This window comes from Lycium barbarum, chromosome 3 (assembly GCF_019175385.1).
Source record: "Lycium barbarum isolate Lr01 chromosome 3, ASM1917538v2, whole genome shotgun sequence".
Classification (NCBI taxonomy): domain Eukaryota; kingdom Viridiplantae; phylum Streptophyta; class Magnoliopsida; order Solanales; family Solanaceae; genus Lycium; species Lycium barbarum.
Genome location: NC_083339.1, coordinates 78,635,882 through 78,658,921, shown reverse-complemented (window position 1 = coordinate 78,658,921; position 23,040 = coordinate 78,635,882). Strand labels below are relative to the sequence as shown.

Genomic DNA, 23,040 nt, shown 5'->3' with positions numbered 1-23,040 from the left:
ATTGTCAGCCAAACTTTTTCTGAATATTTTCAAATTTATCTAGAAGAAATTTTCTTTTCTAATTATTGTTATCGTTGTTGCTTTTTCTTTTTTGACAGTAGTTCTTATTGCGCTGGTTATTTCAACACTCTATTCCATCCAAATCATAGCAAGTATGAGGTAAATCTGTATAAACATTAAAAGGCACAACCAATTAATCAACTCTAAGATTTCATCAGAAAACTTTGGTAAACAGATTCTCAGAATTCATTAATTAACTGGAGACTGGAGCCTTTCCATCCTTTCCCAAAGCACTTGAATAGATGCTGATTTGATGTGAAGTGGGATCTTTTTGTAAATATTAACATCTGCACATTTTATTGTCTTAAAAATTAATGAGAAAAGACTATTTAACCAAAATACTCCCTGTCACCTTCATTCCCTGTCCTAATAGGGTGCTAAAAAGTTTGCATCAGCAAATATGGTATATAAGAAAAACAACTTAAATGTCATCTCTCAATTGGCATTCAAGTATGATAGTAGATCTTAATTTTAAAACGTGCTTGCATCAGATTGGAGAAAGTAGGAGTACAGAACTTACCATTCCCCTCAACCCACTGATCCTCAGTATCTGCTTTGCAATAAGAAATGATGAGGTCCTGACCACTAGTAATATAAATGTTGTTAGTATTGCAGTCTGGATGCCACAATTGGTGATCCTCAAAAGAAGTTACAAGTTCTCCACGGAAATTCCATGCAGCAATGGTTCCATTCCTAAATGTCAGGAACAACTGGTTCTCATACAAAAATATAAATGCAGATGGAGTCACAAACTCAGTTCTGCTAACCTCTTTCAGCTCAGCGTTGCGAACCTGTACCAAGAAAGGAAGTCAAAGCGCAGAGTGTAAACCAGGCAAAGAAAGTAAGAAAATAGCATGTTAGGAAGCTAATATACATCTAGAATTTGGAGATCCTCATTATCTTGTTTGACAAGAACTTTCTCATTGAATTGTTCAATGAAATCAACCTTCTTATTTCAATGAAGTGGTTGAAATCTTTAAGAACTGTCCCATCTTCTATAGACAATATCTTTAGTGGAACATAACTCTGAGCTCGAGTGAAAATCAGTAACATAATACCTGGACTGTTTTAAAAAGAGGCTGTTAATAGATATTACGGACCACTAAACAAAAATAATAAGGAGACCACTAAACAGCAGTAATAAGGAAATAAAACTTATAAAACACATTTACTACATAAAGTTACACCAAAGACAACTTTGCTCAAAGACAAATAGCACCAATTATCTCTCTAACGCACGAACATTTGAAACTCACAAAATTTGAGAATATAGAAAGCATAAGGTCCATACATTGGGATCAGTGCCTAGGAGAATTGGTCCAAATCGAACAGAATGACTCTTACTTTAGATATCTCAGACAAAGTCCTTATGAGGAACAGAATCATCCTTACTTAAAATGTCTCAAAGAGAGTGAGATGCATAAGGAATTGCTTTCCTTAACTCACAGTATGCTCAAGAAATCTATTGTTGTCCTCCCATAAACATCTAAAAGCCAAAGGGCATCCAAAATAAGTCAAGAATAAATAGCATACGATTTTAACTCTTCAGAGAGAAATATGAGTCTTCATGATGTGATTCTTCGAGTTAACAAAGAACCAATCGACCAGGATCTTGTTCTTGAAGCGATTTGATGGGCAGATTCAAGAAACGGGCGTATCTCAAGTTATAGGCGTTGGATTAAAGTGATTCAAAAGCTATGTGAAAGATGACAATCTGAACTATAAAAATAACTATTGAATCGTTTAAATCAAGTAAGTATTGAGGCCGGCACGATGGAAAGAAAATTAAGGTTTTGGGTATGAACTAGAACGAATTTTAATCAAGAACCGCGTTCTTGAATGATCAAAACAAATAAAGTTCCTAAGTCACCACTTGAAATCAATTAACGTGATAAAGAAACACCACACGTTATTGAAAACAAGATAAAGACTATCACCACCTTGCTTGGAACCAAAAACAAGGATAAAGAACACCAAATAGAGAAAATAACTCTATTGCAAAATTTAGGTTTCTGCTCAAAACGTGAATAGTGTTTAACAAAGAATAAGAACCCTTTATATAGGCCTAGGGTCTCTTCTTTGATGACTACAAATCCTTATTCTACTCTAGAAAGGAAATAGCTAAAATAAGGAAAGTAAGATCCCTATTCTACAAGGAAAGGGGAAAGTAAAACCTACTAGAGCAAGGAAAACAACTAATCCTAATTTAAGAAAGAAATAATTTTAACTTGGCTTCTTGGGCTTGAAATCATCCTTGGGCTTCTTGAATTTGAAGACAAGTCCACATACCAATTCTTGGGTTCACAAGAGCTTGTTGTTGACACCCTAAATAACAAAAGCCCAATATAGCTTCTTGATTTTCATCATTCTCCCCTGGTTGAGAAAGACTCGTCCTCGAGTCTGAAGGCTCAATAAATGGTGCAAGATCAGCTACATTAAATATCGGGGATACCCCATACTCTTCTGGTAGCTCCACTCTATAAGCATTATTACCCAACGTTTGAACAACACGAAAGGGACCATCAGCTCTTCCTTGCAACTTTGGACACTTTTGTTTAGGAAACCTTTCCTTCCTCAAGTATACCCACACTAAGTCTCCCACTTTAAAGAGTTGTTTCTTTCTCTTCTTATCAGCTTGTTTCTTGTATGTTTTTGTTTGCCTCTCAATCTCTTGTAAAACTTTCTCATGAATTTTCTTCAACTCTTTAACTCTTTCATCAGCATCTCCACTAAAAGAATGATTTTGAATGAGAGGAGATAATTCTAAGGGACCAAGAGGATTCTTACCATATACCACTTCAAAAGGATTTTTTCCGGTTGTTCGATTCACAGACTTGTTGAAAGCAAATTCAGCCTGTGGCAGCAGTGACTCCCACTCTCTTATGCTCTTCTTAACTAGACTTCTTAATAGGGAACCCAAACTCCGATTGACTACCTCTGTTTGTCCATCCGTCTGAGGGTGATAAGACGAACTATACTTCAACTCTGTACCAAGCTTAGCCCATAAAGTACGCCAAAAGTGACTTAGAAACTTAGTGTCACGATCTAAAACAACGCTTCTAGGAATACCATGCAACTTGACAATATGGTTAAAGAACAAAACAGCCACATGTGTTGCATCACTTGTCTTTTTGCATGAGATAAAGTGGGCCATCTTAGAGAACCTGTCTACCACGACAAAGATAGAATCCTTACCTTCTTGAGTTCTTGGTAATCCAAGCACGAAATCCATGCTGATATGTTCCCAAGGTGTTGTGGGAATTGGCAAAGGTTCGTATAACCCCTTATTGCTACCATGCATCTTTGCCCTTTTACAAGCTTCACAACGTTCAATCAACCTCAACATCTCGATTCAACTTGGGCCAATAGAAGTTTTCTTGAATCATCTTTGATGTCTTAGAATGGCCAAAGTGACCAGCTAATCCACCCTCATGTGCTTCTCTAACAATGGACTCTCTTAAAGAGCCTTGTGGTATGCAAAGTTGTTTGCCATAGTAAAGAAAACCATCTCTTATCAAAAACATTCTTTGTGGACCTTCCAAGCATCTCGTCCAAATGACTCCAAAGTCTGGATCAGCCTCATAAAGTTCCTTAATATGGTCGAATCCAAATACATTAGTTTGCATGATGGAAAGCACACATGGTCTTCTACTAAGAGCATCAGCAGCTTGATTTAGTTTTCCAGACTTGTGCTTGATCACAAATTGAAAATTTTGAAGGAACTCTACCCATTTTGCATGCCTCGCATTGAGTTTTTGTTGATGATTAAGATACTTTAGCGCCTCATGATCAGAATATAGAACAAACTCTCTGGGCAGCAAGTAATGACTCCAATGTTGCAAAACTCGAACAATAGCATAAAACTCTTTCTCATATGTGGAATACCTCAGCTTAGGTCCACCCAACTTCTCACTAAAGTATGCAATGGGTTTACCTTCTTGACTAAGGACTCCTCCAATGCCAACACCTGAAGCATCACATTCTACTTCAAATAGATCATTAAAGTTTGGTAACTGAAGGATAGGAGCTTGTGTCATCTTATTCTTGATCAATTCAAAACTCTTTTGGGCAGCTTCATTCCACTTGAATATGCCTCCCTTCAAACACTCAGTTATAGGAGCAACCAACGTGCTGAAATCTTTAATAAACCGTCTATAGAAGGACACCATTCCATGAAAACTCCTTATGTCTGAAATTGACCTAGGAGTTGGCCAACTTAAGATTGCCTCTATTTTGCTTGGATCAGCTTGAATACCAGCACTAGTTACTATGTAACCAAGGAAGCAAACGTTATCAGCATAAAAGATGCACTTCTTGAGTTGTGCATACAACTTCTCCCTTCTTAAGGTTTCAAAAACCTTCTCCAAATGTTTCTCATGTTCGAATTCCTCCTTGCTAAAAACTAAGATATCATCAAAGTAAACAACAACAAACTTCCCCATGAATGGTCTAAACACATGAGTCATAAGTCTCATGAATGTGCTCGGAGCATTAGACAAACCAAAAGGCATTACCAACCATTCATACAAGCCTTGGGTAGTCTTGAAGGCAGTCTTCCATTCATCACCTTCTCTCATACGAATCTGGTGATATCCACTCTTCAAATCAATCTTGGAAAAGATTTTAGCACCATGCAATTGATCAAATAGATCGTCTAACCTAGGGATTGGAAAGCGATACTTGATGGTGATTTTGTTGATTGCCCGGCTATCAACACACATCCTCCAGGTTCCATTTTTCTTAGGAACAAGCAAAGCGGGTACAACACAAGGGCTAAGGCTCTCTCTTATTAAGCCCCTCTCTAGTAACTCTTCAACTTGCCTTTGGAGTTCAGCTTGTTGTGTAGAATTCATCCTATAAGCAGCTTTGTTCGGCAAAGAAGCCCCAGGTATAAGGTCAATTTGATGTTGAATATCACGCATAGGTGGAAGTTCTAATGGGACATCCTCAGAGATCACATCATCAAACTTAGTAAGTAGCTTTTTGGCTCGTGCATCTAACTCTTTCTCCTCCTCTTGTGAGTCTTCTATAGCTATTGCAATATACAATGGCTCTCCTTTATTAATGTGGCCAACAACTTGTGATCTGGTCAATAGGGCATCATCACCCATGGGTTTGGTCTTCTTATTAAGCTCTCTTGGGTGCAATGGTTTCAAAGTTATCTTACGTCCATCAACAATAAATGAATAGGTGTTAAGGTATCCATCATGATGAGCACGCCTATCATATTGCCATGGTCTGCCAAGTAATAAGTGGCAAGCATCCATACTCATTACATCACACCAAATCTGGTCTTTATAGATTTTACCGATTGAAAAAGAGACCAAACATCTTTTTGTGATCTTCATACCTCCACCATCTTGTAACCACTTAATGTTGCAAGGCTTGGGATGTTTCTCAGTCTTCAAACCCAATTTAGTCACCATCTCTTCCGAAACAGCATTAGTGCAACTTCCACCATCAATAATCACAGAACATACCTTGCCATGTGAAGTACACCTAGTGTGGAAAAGTGTTTCTCTTTGACAAGACTCTTCATCTCTATGTCCAGCATGTAAGCTTCTCTGAATAACTAAACAAGCACCTTCATCGGCTTCAATTTCGGCATCCTCACGTTCCTCATCAACTTGATCAGATTCTTGGTTGTCTTCATGATCAGCCCCATCTTCTTCCTCAACTATCATAATAGGCTTTCGATTGGGACAATCAGCTTGTAGATGGCCAAAACCGTGGCACTTAAAACACTTTCTCCTAGTTGAATCCCCTTGAGGTTTCTTCTCATCACTCTTAGCATTAGTTGAATTAGAAGAATTACCTCTATGAATTGCCTTGGAATTCCCAGCACCAATATTATTATTCCCCTGGTTAGAATAGTTCTTCTTGGGGTAAGATCTTTTCGGCTCCTTTTGTTGCTGTTCAACATTGATAGCAAGTTTTCGCACATCATTAAATGTCCAATAAGGTTGCAGTCGAATAGCATCTGCGATGGAAAGCCGCAACCCACCAATGTACCTTGCTATAGTTTGCTCCTCATGTTCTCGAGTATCACACTTAATCATGAGATATTCAAACTCCCGAGTATAGTTTTCCACGGTCAGGTCTCCTTGACGAAGATTATAAAACTTCAGATAGTTTTCTTGCTTGTATGTATCAGGAATAAAACGTCTACGCAGTTCTCTTTTCATCTTCTCCCACGTTCGAATCTTTCCACGACCTTCTCTTTCTCTTTCTCTTTCTCGTTTAAGATTCTCCCACCAAAGTGATGCATATCCTTTAAGCTTGATGGCAGCAATCTTCACCTTTTTCTCCTCAGAGTAGTCCTTGAACTCAAAGATTCGTTCAACAGTGAGTAACCAATCCATAAACGCATCCCCTTGGGCTTTTCCATCAAAATCAGGAACATCAACCTTCACATCATCTCTTTTCTCCCTTATATGAGTCCTCCTTCTTTTTGGATGATCAAATTCATCATCTTGTCGTCTCCTAGCAAAATCAGATTTATCGCTAGAGTCATCTTCATCAACATCATGAAAGGGATTAATATCAGACCCTTCGTTATCATCCTTAGGAATCCTTCGCCGTTCTTGCCTTTGGTAACGTCGAAGTTGTGTTTGTAATTGTTGTATGGTCCTTCTCATCTCTTCCATCTCCATGTCACGATCCGCTGCTCTTCCGTCATCTTCTTGAACCCAACGTCCTCTTCTTGCTTGTATATTATTAGCCATGGTACTCCTCAACTGAGCTCTGATACCAAATTGATGTGATTCTTCGAGTTAACAAAGAACCAATCGACCAGGAGAGTTCTTGAAGTGATTTGATGGGCAGATTCAAGAAACAGGCGTATCTCAAGTTATAGGCGTTGGATTAAAGTGATTCAAAAGCTATGTGAAAGATGACAATCTGAACTATAAAAATAACTATTGAATCGTTTAAATCAAGTAAGTATTGAGGCCGGCACGATGGAAAGAAAATTAAGGTTTTGGGTATGAACTAGAACGAATTTTAATCAAGAACCGCGTTCTTGAATGATCAAAACAAATAAAGTTCCTAAGTCACCACTTGAAATCAATTAACGTGATAAAGAAACACCACACGCTATTGAAAACAAGATAAAGACTATCACCACCTTGCTTGGAACCAAAAACAAGGATAAAGAACACCAAATAGAGAAAATAACTCTATTGCAAAATTTAGGTTTCTCCTCAAAACGTGAATAGTGTTTAACAAAGAATAAGAACCCTTTATATAGGCCTAGGGTCTCTTCTTTGATGACTACAAATCCTTATTCTACTCTAGAAAGGAAATAGCTAAAACAAGGAAAGTAAAATCCCTATTCTACAAGGAAAGGGGAAAGTAAAACCTACTAGAGCAAGGAAAACAACTAATCCTAATTTAAGAAGGAAATAATTTTAACTTGGCTTCTTGGGCTTGAAATCATCCTTGGGCTTCTTGAATTTGAAGACAAGTCCACATACCAATTATTGGGTTCACAAGAGCTTGTTGTTGACACCCTAAATAACAAAAGCCCAATATAGCTTCTTGATTTTCATCACTTCACTTCCAGTGCTACAGGATACAGCTAAAGAGTGTAACTTTCCAAATAGCAGTGTACCAAGTCTTTCATTAATTGATACTATAGATTTTCTACTTCTTGAGGACTTCTTTGTTTTCATTAATGTGCTGGTACATCATGTAGTATCAGTGTATGGTGACAAGGCTTAACATTGGCAGCAGAAGAATTGAATATTTCAGGCGATTTGTGTAGAAAACAGCCAAGGAAATTTGAGACCACAGAACAGAGATGGCTAATTAAAAAGGCCCAATAAGGGGCAGACCCAATACGGTTTCTGGATCCTACCAAATCCCTGGCTTTTGGTTCGAACCCTATATATATCTGTGTGAAAAGCAAGTATAGATAGAGTATGTTGTATGTGTGTATATACTTTAGAACCCACTCTCTGAATTAAAAACCACGGTTTGTAAATCCTTGATCTGCCACTGAGACCAATAAAGAAGCAACATTAATCTTCATGAAATATTAGAGTAACACTCATAAATCTCCTACCGGTAAATGCGAAAAATATGTAAATACTCGTAAGTAACCAGCTTCCATATAATCTTAGTAATGCTTATGGTACCCACTTGATCCCCACCCAACAATACTAAGCATATGATCACTTAATGCTTTCAATAACCAACGCAGGGCGGCGTAGCATTCGAAGAGTCGCAGTAACAATCTTGGAACCAATGTCTGAATCCCAATAAAGGCTGCTCTAGGTGAATTCTTGCCAGACCCTTAACTTATTAGGCAGAATAGCATAGTATCTCGTGCTGTTAGAGGTAGCAAGTATTGGGTGGATTAGTAGAGGTGCACACAATGCACCACAGTTATATTAAAAAACACCTTTCAACTAATAACCTGACATCACTTCAATGAATTCTGGTAGTTGAAATCATCGCCTTCAATGGCTTTAATCAATGAAAAAGTTTTTCCATGGTAAATATGTATAGAGCAATCAATGAATTCCGGTAGGCTATTTACTAAAGAAAGATCATCAGAATGGGTAATGGTAGATGATACTTTTTCTCTGCTAAGAATATGGAGTCTGATCAATAACCAATTCTTTGATAGCTTTTTTTCCAGGGTATTCTCGAGTTAGAAACTGAGCAGCTAAAGACTGATACATGAAACAGATGCTCTGGTCAGATGAGTTACAGCAACACGTTCTACACTCGAGAGGAAGCTTCATATATAAGACCGATGAGAACTGCATTAGCTGCAACAGCTTATTTCATATGGAAGAAGGTGATACCGGGTTATTTCCGGCACCAACTCTTTATGCATTTTATTAAAGAAATCAATCCTAGTAGGGATTTTCACAGGGATAGTTTCTCTAATGAGCTGCACTTGCCGGTGCCACGAATGAGAACTGAGATGTATACAGTAGTTAAGACCAAACACAAACTTAGCTTCAGCCCAAGTTGCAACCATCTATTTTTCTTCAGTATAGCAAGGGTATGCACCTTCAGTGTGTAAGAAGATCAGTTTCCATGTCTTACCACAACACAATGATCATGACCAGGAAACAAGAATCACCCTGTCCTCTTGACTAGATTTGCTTTCTGAAGAGATTTATCCTCCTTTATAGAGTGAGGACAATAAGCAGTGTCCTATTTTCCCTTTTTGAATAAAACCTGGGAGTTGGGATTAGAGAAAATTACCTGATTTTGATTTCTTGTACATTCTTATCCGATATAGAGTACAGGATCATATAATTTTTCAGGTCAAAGACCTTGTAAATACTAGGAAAACAAAAAAGAAAAGCCAATGTCAGTGTGGATAATCTTATCCAATTAATATACTTGGTAATTCAGGAAAAGATTGGATACCTATCTTGAGCAGAGTAAGTAAGCACTTTCCCATTTACGTCATCAAACTCTACAAAGCCAGGCCACTTCAGAGCCTCTGATTCAAAAAGGGGAAAACCTGCACCGGCCTTGCCACGCTGTATGTATCTACATATCCACATTTCATATGATCACAGCAACGATATGGCTATGGTGAAGATGAGCTCAGCCCGTAAACTGGGTTTCGGAGGATAAACCATAAAAAGGAAGGAAAAACAAAAAGGAGGTCACACCAAAAGGAGCAGCTTACGTACTCAATCCTTGTGGATCTGCATTTCAGCAAACTGAAGTTGTCTGAAGCATAAACTGATACTGTGATTAATGAACCATTGTTCTTATTGTAGAACAAGCTTCTGATCACTTCATCAGGACTTAAATTCAGGAAACAGATCCTTTCATTTGTCTCTGCACTTACACCACCACAAGTTAGCACTTCACATAATAAGTAACCACAAGTCAAGTGCATCAAGTCAAAAGAGATCCACCTCCTGTTACCTCTACTAAAAGCTGCACATACACCAGAATGTGCAAGTGCAAATACAATATCACGGGCTGCAACGATCTCAACAACCTTCGCTCTCGTCATCAAGAAAGGAAAAGCTAATGGAAAATGCCCCCTTGGTTCATGAGTATCATATTCCTCCTGATAAATATTAATTAAAAAAATCAAGCTTTTGTAGCATCCAGCATATTATTATTATTATTTATAATCGCAGTGCTCGGGCCAGCTTGTGCACACCTCGACTAATTCCACGGGGTATCTGCTACCTCTCACCAGCATAGGTACTGGGTAACTCTATTCACCAAGGCTTGGACAAATGGGAAAATATCACCTAGTATTTTTACCTTCGCTGGGACTTGAAACTGAGACCTCATGGTGTTAACCCACTTCATTAACCATGAGGCCACAGCCTTGAGGTAAACCACACTTAGCACAAAGATGACAAAACATGTATCAGAAAAATTCTCTAATAGGATTTATGTGGAACCTATTTCAACACATATCTCATGGTTCAACTATATCACATATTCTAATACAGGAGGAAAGCTTAAGAAGGTCCACAAAGAACAAATAGAGACCTTGGTAAAGGTACTCAAGGTAATCATTTTCTATAAGAAATTTTCATTTTCCTACAACGTTGAGGAGATCAGGATGCTGCAGTTCAGAATGAAACTTTTAGCTGGTTGTTTGAAGGTTGAAGGAAAAGAAAAATGATTTAATATTTATAATCCATCTTTCTCCTTTGGATATTAAGTCTCAGATTGCAGGTGAAGCACTTTGGTATCCTTAAATATCTAATAGAATTACCCCTTTTCAAGTCAAAAGGATTCCAAAGGAGTAACAAATAGTTTGAAACAAATTGTCAAGACTTGGTTTTAGTGACCAAATCACATTTCTCATGAAAAAGTTTGCATCTTCCTGAGATCAGATTATCATCAAAGTAAGGATCCTGTTTTGTCTATTCTTCATATAAGCTATATCAACAATCACTTGGATTAAGCTAAAGGAAATGTTCATTCAGCACATTTTCTTAACTACATACAGTTCTGGTCAATTATAAGCAAGTAATGAGTCAAACTATACTTTATCGTGTAGTTTCTTATTCACTATCAGTTGTTGCACTTGTCTTGTATCTTGCTATTTTTCTGTTATATTTTCTTACAATCCTACGTTGGAATTTGGATACATTTCTTTTGAGCCGAGGGTCTATCGGAGGGGTAAGGTCTGCATACATCCTACCCTCCCCGACCCCACTTGTGAGATTACACTGGGACCTGTTTGGCCGTGAAAATTATTCACTTTTTTCCGGAAATTTTTTCACTTTATTTGAAAATCAACGTTTAGCCATGAAAATTCCAAATATGACTTGAAGTTGTATCCGGAATTTGGAAAACACCTAAAACCCTTTTTTCACTTTCAGTACGTTCAAACAACCAAATAGTCTTTGCAAAAAGTATAACCAAACACAACTCCAACTTCAAAAGTTCCAAATAAAGTGAAAAATATTTGGCTTCTATTGCTAAACGCCTACTGGGTTTGTTGTTGTTGTTGTTGTTGTACTGAGTCAAACAATACTGAACAAGCGTAGGAGCTAATGTACACCCACAAGTAACAACAACAACAACTTATCCAGTGTAATACCACAAGTGAGGTCCGGGGACGGTAGGACGTAGGCAGACTAACTTACCTTACCCTACCTTTGTGGGGTAGAGAGGCTGTTTCTTGAGAAATAGCAAGAGACAAAACAACAACAACAACAACAACAAGCCCAGTATAATCCCACTATGTGGGGTCTGGGGAGGGTAGAGTGTACGCAGACCTAACCCCCACCTTGAAAGGTAGGGCGGTTGTTTCCGAAAGACTCTCGGCTCAATAGAGGAGACAAAAAGATGAAAAGACAAAAGGTTAGATATGATCAAGCGTATCGAAAATAATATGAAAGCAAGGAATAACAAAGTAAGAAAGTCACGGTAAAAGGAGAATTAACTGCTATAGATAACTACGAAAATGAAAACAATGTAGCAACAAATGGTAATACACATGGAAGAATAAATGACTACGGTATAACTGTGTGCTGCTACTACAAAGAAGGCAATGTGTGAAAAGAAGAAAAAACTGAGCATCTTGTTTTTAGTAGTGGAGTAATAAAAAGAAAAAGCCATGTTGATAGATTAGAAGCGAACCGTGAGGCACATGTTACGGAACTTCTCATGGGAATTAGCAAGGGCAAAACAACGATCTTTACGAGATGAAATCTCACGCCTTTGAAGTTTGTTGACACTATTGAGCAAACCATTATTATCAGTTCGATGCCTTTTATTGCTTGGCAACACTCTATGAATGCTGCAAGGGCGTGGATTCGCTGTTATTCCTTTCCCACCTTCCATATCTACTATAGCTTCATATATCAATTAGAAGAATAAAAGGGGGTTTGCTAAATTGACACAATTGATGGTTGTGTTGATCTAATGCAGCCACAAAGCTACTTCTTGAGTAATTCTTTTGTGACAAGGAAAACACAACTATCATTCTATTCTTCTAGGAGACAAACACTGCAAATATTTATTAGTATAGTCTTTGAAATTCAACTTTGAAAAATAATAATTTGGAATTTGAAGTTGCCTTTGTAACTTTGTATGCGTCTACATTTCACTTGAAAAATTGAAAGTTTTGTTAGTGAAAAAAAGATTGTTTACTTGAAAAGCTCTCAAAATCTTATTTTTTAAACTTAAAAACTAACTAAAAATTCAGTTAAATTAACCATACAATGTCTTTAAAAAGAAATTTAAAAAAATATCTTATGTCCAATCAGCTCCTTTGTAGGTGTTTGAACATGAATTGACTGATATTTGAAAAGAAAAAATATATATTTGAAGTTAAGTTGAAAGAGGATATTTGAAATATAAAATTGTGTTTGATATGAAAATAAAGTTGAAGCGTAAAATTTCTAAAATAATTATTTTAAACTTCAAATTTCACGTTTCAAGTTTAAGACTAAAATAGTTGATCAATTCGATAAACAAATACCTATTTAAAATAAAGATTAATTACACTCACCCTTATATTATGATTAAGTTTCGTATCACACCCTTGTATTTGAAAAACAGACACTTACACCCCCTATACTAATCCTACACCTACACCCGAGGTATGTACAAATCAATTGTATTAAAACATAATAATCAAAACACAAATTAATTATAAAATATTTAATTTTATTTTAAGATAATTTTGAAGCTGAAGAATAAATAAATAAACCGAAATAAAAATGAGAAATTGTTATATAATATGATATTATAATTAATAAAATGCAAATAAATACATGTTTAGAGTGTAGGAAACTTATTATTAATAGCCAATATATCTTATTCAGTAATTTGTGTTCATTTCTTAAATATAAACTTTGAAAGATATATCTTCATTCTTTGTTTTAATCAAATGTGTCAATAAAGATATTCAATACCAAAATTATATCCTTTATTAATTTTTTTTAAAAAGTACATAAAATCTTCTTATTTATATTTTTAATAACTATATTTTTATATACTTAGTTACATATATATGTCATCAGGTGTGTTTAATGTAGAATTTGTATAGTATAGGGGTTATAAGTGTTTTATTTTAAAATATAGGGATGTATTCGGAATTAAGTCATATTATTGAGGTGTTTAATGTAATTGACCCTTAAAATAACCTTCAAATATTATTTTAAATTTTTAAACAAGAACACTGGATAAATAGGGCCTATCGTGATTGAGCGGGACACCAATCTGTACTACCTTTCTTGGTTTAACTGGACATAAGTTAAAAGAAAAAATCATTTCAAATCTTGTAGTATTCTAAGTTAATGTAACATATCAAAAATACCTTTTGAATTTTGTCAAATTAAAAATGTCATTTTTAACCTGGAGTGTCATTAAAAATAAAAAAGAAATGTTGACAGAGTTTCTGTTACACCTTGGAAATTTCATGTCGTCGTGTAGTGAATGAACCATTGCGAGCTTAAGGATAACAGGAAGTTCTTAAGACTATAAGACGGATAATTAGTGGTCTTAGAATGTCTACGTTAAGATTTTGAAGTCATATGAATTGACAAGAATAAGGATTAGTGAGGGCAAGTGGATTATAAGTGGGGTTTAGGAAAGGTTTCGTAAATCATTGCGTTAAGAATTGTTTGGTAAGGCCTTGAGGGCGAGTTATAGGGATGTTTAGATCATTAATGAAGTATTAAACAAGGGTTAGGAAGGTTGTACAAGGATTAGAGATCAAACAAAAGGACGAGGACAACTTCGGAAAAACTGTGAGTTACACGACCACCTTATACGGACCGTGGAACTTTATACGGACCGTATAAGGGTCTGTATAACACCCAACAGAAGTGGTATTTTGCCTGATGGTGAAACCCGACCACTTATACGGACCGTGGAATTTTATACGGACCGTACAATGGTCCGTATAATCCAACAGCAACAATGTTTTCCATGGTGGTGAACCACAGACACTTATACGGACCGTATAAGTGGTCCGTATAAGTCCCGACGAACTGATTAAGTTGCAACTATAAATACATGTTCCCACTTTATTTTCTCATTCTTTTCCACTTCTCCACTTCTCTCCAAGCTTCTAGAATATTCCATACACATCTTCAACATAAAAATCAAGGGAAACCAAAGATCAAACACCAATATTCAAGGGAAATCAAGCATATGAAAGCTTGCTAGGGTTATGGAAGTTAGAAATCCTTTGGAAGCTAAAGCTAGGGTTTTCTTCAAGTGAAGAATTGTCAACCAAAACCCGTTCCTACGCATTCAAAGGTGAGTTTCATGATTATTCCATGTTTTTTAAGGTATTGAAAAGTTGAAACACTTGGATTATGGAAGAAGATGGAAAATGGATTACAAAAGATGAGATTAGTGGCAATTGGGAATAGTAGATTAATATGAATCATGAATATTGATATGTTGTGATTGTAATTACGTTATGAATGATGTTAAGAGCATGAGAGAAACATTAGATGAGAATGAATGTAACGTTGTAGTATGATTATGATTATGGGTGACCTTGAGAGGAAATTGTAGGAATTGGATAATGATGAATTTGACTAAAGTCATTGATGATGATATTATGAATGTTATTATTGACGTTTGGGAGTTGAAATATGATATGGGGAAAGTAGTAGAAACAAAGGAGATGCTGCTCAATTTTCTATAGCTTTAGTTCAAACACACTTATGTTGTTGATTATCTAATATGAGTATGAACTCTCTTGAAGGTAGAAACGTGAATATGAAGAGGAACGTTCAAGCGATAGAGTAGCTAGACGAAAAGGTATGTGAGGCTAGTCCTTTCTTCTAAGGCATGAATCCTATAGCATGATTTTTCCTTCTTCTCCATGAATCCTCTATATCCCGGAAAGCTAAGAGTCTATGTTCACGAATATCCATATGAGACAAGAGATACATTACGAGCCCAATAATGATGATGATGAGTTAAGTATAAGGATTCTAGAGTACATGATATGATGTTCCTATAAAGTTAATGGTGTCGTTTATTGCATACACTCACCTTATATACTATTTCATTCAAGGTGAGGCAGAATACTTATAAATGTTCCATAATGGAATCGGGGGTTCACGACCTTATGTCACCTCGATAGATGTACAGTTTGTCTTGAGTCTTATGCATGATTCATGATAAGTATGTGATTATGATATTACACCGCCCCTATATGGTCGGGCAAACACCGCTAAGGCGGGCAGCATATACACCATGTCTAGATGGCATGGGCAGACACCACTAGTGGGCGGCATGAGATGGTACCCCGGACGCGGGAGGCCTGGACGCAAGCTAATGATTATCACACCGTACCTATATGGACGGACAACTTATACATTTATGCATACATGATATGACGATGATTATGAAGTAAGCCAGCATGCATTATTTCTTTTATAATTGACAATCAGATACAGTTGTTCCTTATTTGATGCTTCCTTTATCTCATTGACGTATTATTATTATTATTATTACTTATGCCTCTCATACTCAGTACAATGTTCATACTGACGTCCGTTTTCTTTGGACGATGTGTTGATGCCCACAGGTAGACAGGGAGGTGATCTTGATCCAGACTCGTAGGAGCTATCAGCAGATCTACAGGAGCACTCCATTATTCCGGAGGTGCTATTGGGTTGATTCTTTTATGTATATTTATATGTATGTATTTTGGACACGACGGGGTCTTGTCCCATCCCTATGTCTAGCACTCTAGTAGAGGCTCGTAGATACGCAGGTGTGGGTTACATGGTCTCACGATGTTACTACTGCATATATATATTATCATTTTGATAGCCAAAAGGCTTATGTATATATAAGTATTTATGTTCTCAAATAAAAAATGATTTTTTTATGATTTGAGTATGATGAGTAATAAAATGAGTGGTGCTCGATGGTTAGCCCCGGGTACCCGTCACGGCCCCTAGTCAGGTCGTGACCAAAGTGGTATCAGAGCAGTTCAGTCCTAGGAAGTGTCTACGAGCCGTGTCTAGTAGAGTCTTGTTTATGGTGTGTTGCGCGCCACACTAATAAATAGGAAGCTACGGGGCATTTAAGAAAAATGACCATCTTTCATCTTAAGAGATCGTGCGATAGAGCTGTATTATAAAATTTTCTCCTCCCTAACAGTGTGCTATGATTTCAGAAATGCCGCCAAAGGGAAAAGCTACAACCGCCTAGAAGGGCAAGACTACAATGAAAAGGCGGGTGGAAAGAAAGCCGCCAATGAATGTAGAAGAAGGAGAATCACATAATGAGGCCCCATCTAATACTTCCTCCACCCTGCCTAATGTAGAAGAACAAGGAGGAGCTTCAGCTCCAGTTCCTCTACTGGTTGCTTCGGGTCAACAAGTGACCGAGGCTATCCACCTATTGACACAGTTGGTTGCCGCCCAGGCACATCGGCAGAATGCGGGTCCAAGTGATAGGGCAGCTAGTACCAGAGCCCGTGATTTTATGAGTTTGAATCCTCCGGAGTTTTTCGGGTCAAAGCCGGATGAAGACCCACAAGGTTTTATTGATGAGATACTGAGAACATTGAGGATTATTCATGCCTCCGAAACTGAATCTGTAGAGTTAGCATCTTATAGACTCCGAGATGTGGCGGTATTGTGGTACAATAATTGGCTAGCATCAAGAAAAGAAAATGCGTCTCCTCCCGTGTGGCAAGAATTTGTAGATGCTTTCATCCGACACTATTTGCCACCCGAGGTCCGCCGAGCTAGAGCGGATAAGTTCTTAAATCTAAAGCAAGGAAATATGAGTGCCCGGGAATATAGCCTTCAATTTAATTTATTGGCTAGATATGCCCCGACTATGGTGGCCGATATGGGAGATAGGGTACACAGGTTTGTGAGTGGTTGGGGCCACATTTGTTTAAGGATTTTTTGACGGCTTCGTTGCAAGATGGAATGGATATTTCCCTAATACAAGCCCATGCCCAGAATTTAGAAGGACAACAACCTTCGCAAAGGGGTGATCGTGATATCGATAGAAGCCAAAGAAAGAGGGCCAGATCTATGGGGGCAGGCAGTGATTATAGAGGGGGATCAAGGCAGGTACATTCTAGACACTCAGGCCAGTCGATGACTAGTGCACCTCCACGATTTACAAGTAGGAGATTTGATCGCTCCTTTCCTTCAGGACAGGGTCAGAGTTCAAGAGCTTCGGGTTCTTAGTTTGGGGGTGATCATAGTCAGAGGAGACCACCAGTACCGCGATGCAGCCAGTGCGGTAGATTGCATTCCGGACTGTGTCACCCAGGTTCGGATGCTTGCTATGCCTGCGGCCGGGTTGGGCATATGATGCGAGATTGCCCGTCGATGAGTGGTAGAGTTGGGATCCAGCCCATAGGATCAGTGGCTGGTTCATCTTCAGTGAGCCCGGTAGGGCAAACTCCCCAGATGTCAGCAGGTCCAGGTAGAGGCAGAAGGGGAGCATCCACTTCAGGTGCCACTCAGCCCCGTGTGTATGCTTCAGCTGGACGATAGGATCTTGAGTCCTCCCCGGATATGGTTACAGGTACATTATCCATATTTTCCCATGATGTGTATGCATTGATAGATCCGGGTTCTACCCTATCTTATATTACTCCGTATGTTGCTGGTCGTATTGGGGTGAAACCTGAGCCAATCAAACCTTTTGAGGTATCTACTCCGGTTGGTGATCCCGTGATAGCTAGACAAGTGTATAAAAATTGTGTAATTGTGATATGCGACCGCCAGACTAACGCTAATTTAATTGAGCTGGAAATGTTAGATTTCGATGTGATTATGGGTATGGATTGGTTGGCCTCATGTTATGCTAGTGTTGATTGCCGAAGGAAAGAGTTCGATTTCAATTTCCGGGAGAGCCCGTGCTTGAATGAAAAGGTAATACAACGTCTCCAAAAGGTAGGTTTATTTCCTACCTTAAGGCAAGAAAGATGATAGCTAAGGGATATATTTATCACTTAGTCCGAGTACGTGACACCGAAGCAGAGTCGCCAACTATCCAGTCCGTTCCGGTAGTGAGTGAATTTCTGGATGTATTTCCGGATGAACTTCCAGGTCTTCCTCCAGAAAGAGAGATTGATTTCTCTATTGATGTGTTGCCAGACACCAAGCCTATTTCTATTCCTCCTTATCTAATGGCTCCGGCAGAATTGAAAGAGCTAAAGGCACAGTTGAACGATTTGCTTGAGAAGGGGTTTATTAGATCCAGTTCATCACCGTGGGGAGCACCAGTCTTGTTCGTGAGAAAGAAAGATGGTTCCCTACGAATGTGCATCGATTATAGGCAGTTGATCAAGGTGACAATAAAGAACAAATATCCTCTCCCAAGGATTGATGATTTGTTTGATCAACTACAGGGTGCCAAGTGGTTTTCTAAAATAGACTTGAGGTCGGGTTATCATCAAGTGAGAGTTAGAGAAGAAGATATTCCCAAAACAGCCTTCAGAACGAGATATGGCCATTATGAATTCCGGGTGATGTCGTTTGGGTTGACCAATGATCTGGCAGTGTTCATGAATTTGATGAATACTGTATTCAGGCCTCTCTTGGATTTATTTGTGATAATATTCATTGACGATATTCTGGTATACTCTCGCACAGAATCAGAACATGCAGATCATTTACGTATTGTTCTTGGAATTCTTCGAACACGAGAATTGTATGCAAAATTTTCAAAGTGCGAGTTTTGGCTGAATTCTGTAACATTTTTGGGCCATGTTATTTCAGATGATAGCATTCGAATTGACACTCAGAAAATTGAAGCTGTGAAGACTTGGCCAAGGCTTACGACGCCTACAGAAGTCCGTAGTTTTCTGGGATTGGCAGGGTACTATATGAGGTTCGTAGAGGTATTTTCCTCTATTTCAGCCCCATTGACGAAGTTAACCCAGAAGTCAGCTAAGTTTCAGTGGAATGATGCTTGTGAACGCAGTTTTCAAGAGTTGAAGGACAAATTAAATTCAGCTCCGGTCTTAACGCTCCCAGAAGGGCTAGATAGCTATGTTGTATATTGCGATGCTTCCGGTGTTGGGTTAGGATGTGTGTTAATGCAGCACGGTAAAGTTATTGCTTATGCTTCGAGACAGCTGCAGAAACATGAAAAGAACTATCCAACTCATGATCTCGAATTGGCCGCAGTTATTCATGCATTAAAAATGTGGAGACATACTTGTATGGTGTGCATGTTGATATCTATACAGATCACAAGAGTCTTCAGTACATTTTCAAACAAAAGGAGTTAAATCTGCGGCAGAGGCGGTGGTTAGAATTATTGAAAGATTATGATGTGAGCATTTTATACCACCCCGGAAAGGCAAATGTAGTAGCTGATGCGCTTAGCCGCCGATCAATGGGCAGCCTATGTGAAGTTCCTCCGGAAAAGAAAGAGATGATTCATGAGCTCCACCAACTAGCTAATCTTGGAGTACGTTTATTTGATTCAGGTAATGCAGGAATCAATATTAATGATCCCACAGTTTCGTCCCTGAATATGGAAGTGAAACGGCGTCACTATGAAGACCTTCATTTGTGCCATTACAGAGACACATTTCATGAAAAAGAGAAGTCCCCATTTGAAACTTCTATGGATGGAATTCTTAGATACCGAGGCAGGCTATGTGTTCCGAATGTCGCGAAATTGCGCCGTCGAATTCTAGAAGAAGCTCATTATTCTCAGTATTCTATTCACCTAGGTGCAACAAAGATGTATCATGATCTCAAGTTGATATATTGGTGGGATGGCATGAAGAGAGACATAGCAGAATTTGTAGCTCAATGTCCAAATTGCCAGCAAGTGAAAATCGAACATAAAAAACCAGGAGGATTGTTGCAAGCAATGGAAATCCCTACTTTGAAATGGGAAGTGATCAAAATGGATTTTATTGTGGAGTTACCTCGTTCTCGAGGCAAGTATGATTCTATATGGGTGATTGTGGACAGATTAACAAAAGCAGCTCATTTTCTTCCAGTCAGAACCACATACTCAGTAGAAGACTATGCAAGGTTGTATCTTAAAGAAATTGTGTGACTCTGTGGTATACCGATATCCATTATCACAGATAGAGGAGCGCAATTTACAGCCAAGTTCTAGAAATCATTCCAAGAAGGTCTAGGAACTCAAGTGAAGCTTAGCACGGCATTTCATCCGCAGACTGATGGGCAAACCGAACGTACTATTTAGACTTTGGAAGATATGCTACGGGCATGTGTAATAGATTTCGGTGGTAGTTGGGATGATCACTTACCTCTGATTGAGTTCACATATAACAAAAGCTATCATTCCAGTATCCAAATGGCTCCGTATGAAGCTTTATATGGAAGGAAGTGTAGATCCCCAATTGGGTGGTTTTAAATAGGAGAAGTACAGCTAATAGGCCCTGAGTTAATTCAACAAGCAATAGAAAAAGTCAAGGTGATCCGAGAACGATTGTTGACAGCCCAAAGTTGCCAAAAATCTTATGCGGATAATCGCCGACGAGATTTAGAATTTCAAATTGATGACCGGCTATTTTTGAAAGTGTCGCCAATGAAAGGGGTGATGAGATTTAGCAAGAAAGGGAAGTTAAGTCCTCGATACATTGGACCCTATAAAATTATCCGCAAGGTGGGTCATGTAGCTTACGAGTTGGACTTGCCTACCGAGCTTGAATCAGTCCATCCAATTTTTCATGTCTCAATGCTCCGCAAGTGTGTTGGAGATCCTACGAGAATTGTCCCAATAGATGATGTCTAAGTGCCAGAAAAGCTAGCATATGAAGAAGTGCCCATTGCCATATTAGACAGGCAAGTACGGAAACGTCGAAATAAGGAAGTAGCTTCAGTCAAAGTCTTGTGGCGAAATAACAACCGAGAAGAAATGACTTGGGAGGCAGAAGAGAAAATGAAATCCAAGTACCCGCACTTATTCCAACCCCCAGAAGAGATTCAAGATGAAACATTAACATTATGAGGTATATATGCTTTCTTTTCATGCTTTTGGTCGTGTGTGGCCAATTTATATTGCTATTGTGTTGTGGCCCTGTGCGGCAATATTATCATGGGTTGTTGTGACAGGAGAGTAGTGCCATATTACAGGGAAAATCTGGCGAAATTTTCATAGAATTCCCGAGTGTTTAAGATTTGAGGACGAATGTTCCAAAAAGGGGGGGAAGAGTGTTACACCTTGGAAATTTTATGTCGTCGTGTAGTGAATGAACCACTGCGCGCTTAAGGATAACAGGAAGTTCTTAAGACTATAAGACGGATAATTAGTGGTCTTAGAATGCCTACGTTAAGATTTTGAAGTCATATGAATTGACAAGAATAAGGATTAGTGAGGGCAAGTGGAGTATAAGTGGGGTTTAGGAAAGGTTTCGTAAATCATTGTGTTAAGAATTGTTTGGTAAGGCCTTGAGGGCGAGTTATAGGGATGTTTAGATCATTAATGAAGCATTAAACAAGGGTTAGGAAGGTTGTACAAGGATTGGAGATCAAACGAAACGACGAGGACAACATCGGAAAAACTTTGAGTTACACGACCATCTTATACGAACCGTGGAACTTTATACAGACCGTATAAGGGTCCGTATAACACCCAACAGAAGTGGTATTTTGCTTGATGGTGAACCACGACCACTTATACGGACCGTGGAATTTTATACGGACCGTATAATGGTCCGTATAATCCACCAACAACAATGTTTTCCATGGTGGTGAACCACGGACACTTATACGGACCGTATAATGTTATACGGACCGTATAAGTGGTCCGTATAATGTTATACGGACAGTCCCGACGAACTGATTAAGTTGCAACTATAAATACATGTTCCCACTTTATTTTCTCATTCTTTTCCACTTCTCCACTTCTCTCCAAGCTTCTAGAATATTCCATACACATCTTCAACATAAAAATCAAGGGAAACCAAAGATCAAACACCAATATTCAAGGGAAATCAAGCATATGGAAGCTTGCTAGGGTTATGGAAGTTAGAAATCCTTTGGAAGCTAAAGCTAGGGTTTTCTTCAAGTGAAGAATTGTCAACCAAAACCCGTTCCTACGCATTCAAAGGTGAGTTTCATGATTATTCCTTGTTTTTTAAGGTATTGAAAAGTTAAAACACTTGGATTATGGAAGAAGATGGAAAATGAATTACCAAAGATGAGATTAGTGGCAATTGTGAATAGTAGATTAATATGAATCATGAATATTGATATGTTGCGATTGTAATTACGTTATGAATTATGTTAAGAGCATGAGAGAAATATTAGATGAGAATGAATGTAACGTTGTAGTATGATTATGATTATGGATGACCTTGAGAGGAAATTGTAGGAATTGGATAATGATGAATTTGACTAAAGTCATTGATGATGATATTATGAATGTTATTCTTGACGTTTGGGAGTTGAAATATGATATGGGGAAAGTAGTAGAAACAAAGGAGATGCTGCTCAATTTTCTATAGCTTTAGTTCAAACACGCTTATGTTGTTGATTATCTAATACGAGTATGAACTCTCTTGATTGTAGAAACACGAATATG

At 38.2% G+C, this 23,040-nt stretch overlaps 1 protein-coding gene across 2 annotated transcripts; it reads right to left on the bottom strand.

Moving 5' to 3' along the window:
• Positions 1-628: 628 nt before the first annotated feature.
• Positions 629-12,737, bottom strand: LOC132631586 (uncharacterized). 2 transcript variants are annotated; one of them, XR_009578907.1, is made up of 7 exons: positions 12,154-12,737; positions 9,964-10,111; positions 9,723-9,873; positions 9,451-9,576; positions 9,283-9,363; positions 828-1,123; positions 629-753 (listed from the first exon to the last, which is right to left on the bottom strand). XR_009578907.1 is itself a non-coding variant. In XM_060347198.1 (6 exons), the coding sequence occupies exons 1-6, from the start codon at positions 12,355-12,357 to the stop codon at positions 937-939; spliced, it is 897 nt and encodes a 298-aa protein (XP_060203181.1). In that variant the 5' UTR covers positions 12,358-12,737; the 3' UTR covers positions 710-936. The 2 variants fall into 2 exon arrangements, 1 of the variants encoding a protein (XP_060203181.1); XM_060347198.1 differs by having other exon boundaries at positions 710-1,123.
• Between the last annotated feature and the right edge of the window lie 10,303 nt (positions 12,738-23,040).

What these genes read in the sequence shown, in the direction of transcription:
- LOC132631586 (XM_060347198.1), bottom strand. Translation starts at nt 12,357, where the DNA reads ATGGAAGGTGGGAAAGGAATAACAGCGAATCCACGCCCTTGCAGCATT. An exon ending in TGCAGATCCACAAGGATTGA is followed by an intron (nt 9,577 to 9,722) that starts GTACGTAAGCTG and finishes GTGGATATGTAG; the next exon opens with ATACATACAGCGTGGCAAGG. An exon ending in ACTTACTCTGCTCAAGATAG is followed by an intron (nt 9,364 to 9,450) that starts GTATCCAATCTT and finishes TTGTTTTCCTAG; the next exon opens with TATTTACAAGGTCTTTGACC.